The 6,026-nt window shown below is 39.0% G+C and overlaps 1 protein-coding gene across 4 annotated transcripts in view; it reads right to left on the bottom strand.

Annotated features, from left to right (window-relative positions):
- Window positions 1-4,412: 4,412 nt before the first annotated feature.
- Window positions 4,413-6,026, bottom strand: part of cib2 (calcium and integrin binding family member 2) — a 40,016-nt gene continuing 38,402 nt past the window's right edge. For all 4 annotated transcript variants that reach the window (XM_088641628.1, XM_088641630.1, XM_088641629.1 and 1 more), the window contains one exon: window positions 4,413-5,557. In XM_088641628.1, the coding sequence (XP_088497754.1) occupies window positions 5,536-5,557 (22 nt within the window). In that variant the 3' untranslated portion in view covers window positions 4,413-5,535. The remainder of the gene's footprint in view (window positions 5,558-6,026) is intronic.

The raw sequence follows: 6,026 nt of genomic DNA, 5'->3' as shown, positions 1-6,026 counted from the left end.
CTTATATCTCCTCAGAACACGGAGGAGATATTCTGCAGGTCCTTCTTTAACAGGCTCAAATGTACCAAAAGTGCATTGGAGGAATGACATCTGATTAAAACTAGAATTCCATCTGATTTTCTAATCGATAGTGTATCCCTGCTTGGAGTTTCTCAAGTTAGCCTCCCTGTAAATTGATTAACCAACTGGATGATTTACAAGTAAAATGTATTTTTATAATATTCCACCTTCCAATAAGTCACTTTGTCACTTTTCTGGCAGCAATTTTCAAGTTGGTACTCTATCATCAAGGCTATGGATTTAACAGTCCTTACAATCATTTCGGGGGCAGCACAGTGCAGTGGGTAAGTTGTTATTCATACCTGATAGGTTGTAGGCTCAAGTCTGCTCTGCAGACCTGTTCTTACTTTACCCCAGGTGCTCCAGTCTACCCAGCTGTATGAATGGGGACAAGTGGTGGTGGAAATGAGGTTCTATGACGTTTAACACTGTGGCAACCAGGATATTACCTTTCTGGCTCAAATATTGTGTAGACTGCAGCATTACGTTGGGCGTTTTCAGTGTGGAGGCGGAGCCCTAGATTAAGGGTGATGCGTTGCTTTAGCAAACACAGCTGACCTGGTTAATTTAGGACAAGCCGCAGCTTTGGGGCCCTTTAAGACACACTGAGCACCTCCCTGGAGGAACGAGCAGAGCCCCGCAAGGGGAGAACCTTCCAGTGACCGTGCGGAAGGGGACTGTGGAGAGAGTGTTGAGGCCGTGTTTTTGCTTCTTTTTATTTTCTTTTTCTTTTCTCCTGTCCCGCTGTGAGGATTTACCGGGACAGGTTGAGTTTTCCCTTGTTTTTGGCCTCTTGCTCCTTTTCTTCCAGTCTAGAACCCACTAAATAGGGATTGTCCAGACTGGATCCTGCTGTTCCAAGCGGTCTTTTTCCCCCCCAGACAGGACCCCATTAGGTAGGGAAAGTCCAGTCTGGACAGCGGTGTGCTTCTCTCTTTTCCCCCTCTTTTGTTGTTTTTCCCTCTTTTGCCGACCTCACACTGGTGCCTCTGCTGCCTCAAACGGGGCGCTGACGTTTACCGGTGTTCCTGTGGTTCCTCCCAGAAGCCCCCATTGTTACACTACACACTTACAATCTTTTCACAACTCAATATGCTTTCATTGATCAAATCTGCTTATCGAAATGAATTGAAGTTTTAATGCAAGAAAATTGATACTGAATCAAAGTCTCCTTGACATAATTCAGCCAATGTGCTATTTTGTGGTGAAATTGAAAAAAGGCCAACGGATGAAGCCGTAACCAAATGGAGTAGATTACAAATGAGCATGGTGGGGTTGCTCTGATTGTGAATGAATTTCCCCGACTTTCAAAAGCGAAGCAAGAAGTCATCCTCAGAACAACTGGAGCACTTGCCTCTTCTTCCTACTGTACATCACAACCAGTTGGAAGCACAGGCAATACAGAAAGGCCCCTCTGAACATACAAAACCTCTTTACCTCATGCACAAAATATTCTACACAGGCTAAGATGTTGTGAATGAATTTTTTACTTATTTTTTAAAATCATGCCCTTTTCGATGGAAATATCACTTATGAATATTTTCTGCTTTTAAATAAAACATTTGAAAAACACTCATACAAAACAAATGTTGCTTGAACATTATCATATATATGCAGGTTAGTAATAATCATGGCCTGTTCACAAATCCAAGGAATTCCATTGCCTTTCTGTAAATTTAAGGAAAAGCTGAAGTTCATAGCGTTATCTCCTAGATTGAGCAACTTTAATTCACTTACCATTTACTGGTCAAAACATTAATTTGGTGCCTCTATGCTAAGTGGACTCAAGAAGCCGGTGGAGACCGAAAGCCACAAGCAAGCCAGCCATTTTGAATTTCCAATTGGTGAGCAGGCTGAACTTTAAATTGAACCCAGGCCAAGGACTCAACTGTGACCCTGAATAAACAATTCATTAACCTTTAGATAAGGTAATTCCATCCAATCGGCATGCTTTAATAATCAATGTAATTAATTGTGGTGTAAATTGGGGTTGTAAAACTGTTGTTACCTTACCTTACTAGCAATTCTGTACATCTAAAGATGTGTAATTAAAGTATTGCTGCTTATGAAGGAAAAATACAATTAAATGAATTAAAATAGCAACACGAGTATACTGCAGGGGAAACTTGTATTCCATGTGCTAGCTAAGTCTGAATTTCTGTTTATACTAACAATTAACATCTGATTGACAACCCCTGGCTGGTAAAAAGGCTGACTTTTGAAGTAATATACTGTATAACTAATGTATACCCTTCATTTTTCACTTACAAGGCATGCATTAGATATTACTCAACCACTCAACAAGTTGTGTTTCAGCAATAATTTAGTGAATCAACCCTTATAGTAGTGCCCTTTTTGAAGTGTTACCAGAAACAGTGACCTAAAACACTGGAAAAATTGGAATGGACAGCAAGCAACAGCAAATGACCATGAAGCGGTACACAGCAACAAGCTGGATGAGGATTACAGCCATTATTCATGATAGAATCTTGGGAAGACCACATCAGAACATCTTCAGCTTATAAATTATCCCTAACTTAGTAAGATTAGCACAGTTCAATTGTTAATTTTTCAGCTTCAGGAAGATAATTCACTTTGTGACCAGAGAAGCTCTCCCATTGAAGGATGTGATCGTTGCTGCTCATGGGCTCCTCTGACTACAAAGTCACTCAGACACACTGCACCTAAAGGCTGGGATTCCCTTTGGAGGACATTTCAACACCGTGAGACCAGTTGCTCATGCTTTGCTTATTTTTTCTGTATGCCGAAGACAGACGTTTTTCTTGTTCCTAGATTTGTGTCTTTACCTTGCAAAGCATCAGTATTGCCTTGTTCCCTTGCTTTCTAAACACAGCCTGGGGTGACTCCTCAATGCTCCAAACCCTCAATGCTTGTCCGCTGTGCAGTGGTCCCAGGTGTTTCTCTTTCAAGTGCCTTCACAGTAGCGTCCAGCCCTTTCACCTCAGCTTGAATTTAAAAACCACCAAACCCACACAGTGTTTTAATGAAAAAGTGTTGGATTTTCTTTTTTACCTTGGGTCCCCCTTCTTCCACAATATTCTTGATTTTGATCAATATTCTTGTTTTTCATAGTTGCAAAGGCAATTGCTTTCATACTTTTGCCCTAAAATGTATGTGGTTCACTGGGTTTATCACAATACATACCTGTTGAAAGAGGGCACTCTTTGTATTTAGTGATCAGCCTTTCACTATTACACAATTGTATTCTTCAGATTATTTTTTTAACTTAACTTTAAAACAGAGAATCACTTTGAAAACCTATTGCTTTGGCCCTCCTATTGGCTTGATTAAATCCCATTAGTGAAAATGGTCAGCATTGCACCACTTGAGGTGCACTTAAGATTAGTGTGTTGATTCTTAAAATGCTACTCTCAGGTGCGATAGCAACACAGAAACTCCTTCCAATATATGTAAACACCATTCTTCAGGGTTTATGTGTAACCTTGAAGTCTTTAAATGTAAAGGTCATATGGAGCAGTGTTGGAGGTCAGCTGCACTCTTTCTTGATTTGGTTATAAGGAAGTGTCATTAAACATGAATGTGTTTTTGCAGATATGTGCATGTTGTATTACCTACTGTAGTTACAGGTACAGTAATAGGTGTGCAGCACTCTAAAAGCTCTGTAGGTTAATACATTTAATTTGACGTTTCATCTACAGTATCTTCCATTTGAGTAGTATCTGTTTCTAAAATGTTATCTGAGTTTAAATGAGTAATTGTTCATCAGGCATTAGGCTGACTGGCAATTTAATAAGAGGTTTCAAATGGTATTAAAGGCAAGTGGAAAGACCAAAACAAATTTGTAACATGAGCAAAGCTCCGTTGCATGGGTTCACATACAGAACAAAATAGAATTTTTAGACACTCAAGGAAAAGGGCTGAAAAAGTGAAGTGCATTTTAAAATCGAGCCTTCCATAAAAAAAGCTTAAGTTCTTAAAACCACTTTTGCTTAATTTTGAGGTTCTAACAAGTACCTCCAACTGAGAAAAAAAAACATTAATAAAATTGAACTAAAAAATACATGTATATGGCAACAGGCCCACTTGCTGCTGTTGTACCAGTATCAAAGACTTTCTTTTTAGTTAAATTTGTAAAGATGAAGAATGCAGTTTACATTTTTTCCAAATAAATTATTTTTTCTTTTTAAGAGGGAAGTAATGAGTGAAATTTAACTGATGGTTATTTACCATTGAAATGTCTTTGCCTTTTATCCTTTTGTTTGCTGCTGCTTTGTGGACACTGAGTTTATAAAGAAAAGAAGCAGTGGGAGAAGAGAATTTGCTTTCGAAAGGAGATTCATTAACTCAACAAGCAAAAGAAAATTCATATATTCAAAGTTTAGCCAAATATTCTATATTACATCAAATACTGAAAAAGGTTCATTAGGACAGTTGATGCTAACATCTCAGTAAAACACAAAAAGTATCAAAGCATAACAAAAATGACTAAGAAGTTCAGTGGTGGACATGAAAGTAGATGCAGTTTAGATGAGAGAGCCCTTCCTTCAACTGGAGAACAGTTATATATGATTGTCGTCATGCTCCAGTACTTCAGCAGTGCTGGAATTAAAATGACAAAGCAATTTGCAGCAGGGAAACAAAATACAGTTACATTCATGCATTTTATGGGGAAAGATTGCATAGCTGTTAAAAAAAACTATCATTGTGTCCTTGGTGCCAGTGCTGTGCTTTTTGTATTTTCCTTGGTGCACACCACATATATTTGACTTTTTAAAATTGATTCATCACTACCCACAGTTGAGACAAAAGTGGTCACCCCTTTGGAAAAAAATGTAAGATATTCCAGAAGTGCCACCTTAATAATTGCAATGTGCAAGACACACATAAAAAAGGAGAAAGCCTAACAGCTTAACATTCAGTTACAAAGACACTGAAGTCATTCACAACTCCCGGCAGTCTTCCAACGGTACAGCAATATATGCAGGTGTTTCCTGTTTTCTTCTTTCTCTGCATTTTAGTAGACAAAAGCTGTCTGTGCATCTTTCAAGTTACAACAGTTGACAGCTTTGCAATTCTGCGAAAAAAGCATGCATTTTTTTCCCTCTTGATAAAACTTGAAATGCCCAAAGGCCTGTGCTTCCTTGAAATCAACACCACAAAATCCTGTCAACCCAGCCAAATTATTGTCTTTTTACGGACATGTCATTTAAGATAAATGTCAAGGAAGAGTAAAGGTCGGTATCGCCTGACATGTTGTAGATGCGCACTGCACGGCATCGTGGGGACAGCATTGATAGGATCACTGGTGTCTGCTGTGGTACTGCACTGTACGTTACATCTTGTTCCTCAGTGCAGCGCAGTTCACACTGGCAGCCGAAACTTGTGGGGTATTCTCTGCCACTGTCCTGCTGGTCAACAGCGCTCCTGAACACCTGAGATCAGGCAGCCTAGGGACATCATGGCTTTCCTTTTGCACATCTTCCCTGACTTTTCTCAGATCCGTATGTGGAAAGTGCTGAAAGTAAAAAGAGCAAGAAAGGATTAGTATTGGATTTCTTTAAAGGAGAACAATGCACTTGTTTAGATTAAAGCTACCCTTTCCAGGTTACATTTTGCAGATGACCCACCAGCAGATAAGCATGTAAGAATAATTTTAGGCGATAGTTCTTAATAGTGACTCCATCAAACTCATTTGGTCAACAGGGATACTTGAATACTTAGCCTTCCAAGGATTCTAAAAGACTGAAAGACAACTGCACTGCACAAAGTCTTCAAAAATATTACAATAAATAAAGTAAAATAATTTCAAATTCACCCATAAACGTCAATTGAAAGATGATACAGTAGCCTCCCAAGAAAGTAACAATGTGGAAATTCAAAGATTCTGAATGAAAGAAAATCTTGACCACACCCTTCTATGAAAACAGCTTAACTTTGTCAACAACTCTGCCCAACTAGCCCATCAAACAAAACCAAGGTATTAA

The sequence above is a fragment of the Lepisosteus platostomus genome, chromosome 7 (genome assembly GCF_059453375.1).
Source record: "Lepisosteus platostomus isolate fLepPlt1 chromosome 7, fLepPlt1.hap1, whole genome shotgun sequence".
NCBI classification, from domain to species: domain Eukaryota; kingdom Metazoa; phylum Chordata; class Actinopteri; order Semionotiformes; family Lepisosteidae; genus Lepisosteus; species Lepisosteus platostomus.
This window is presented reverse-complemented; position numbering and strand designations above follow the sequence as displayed.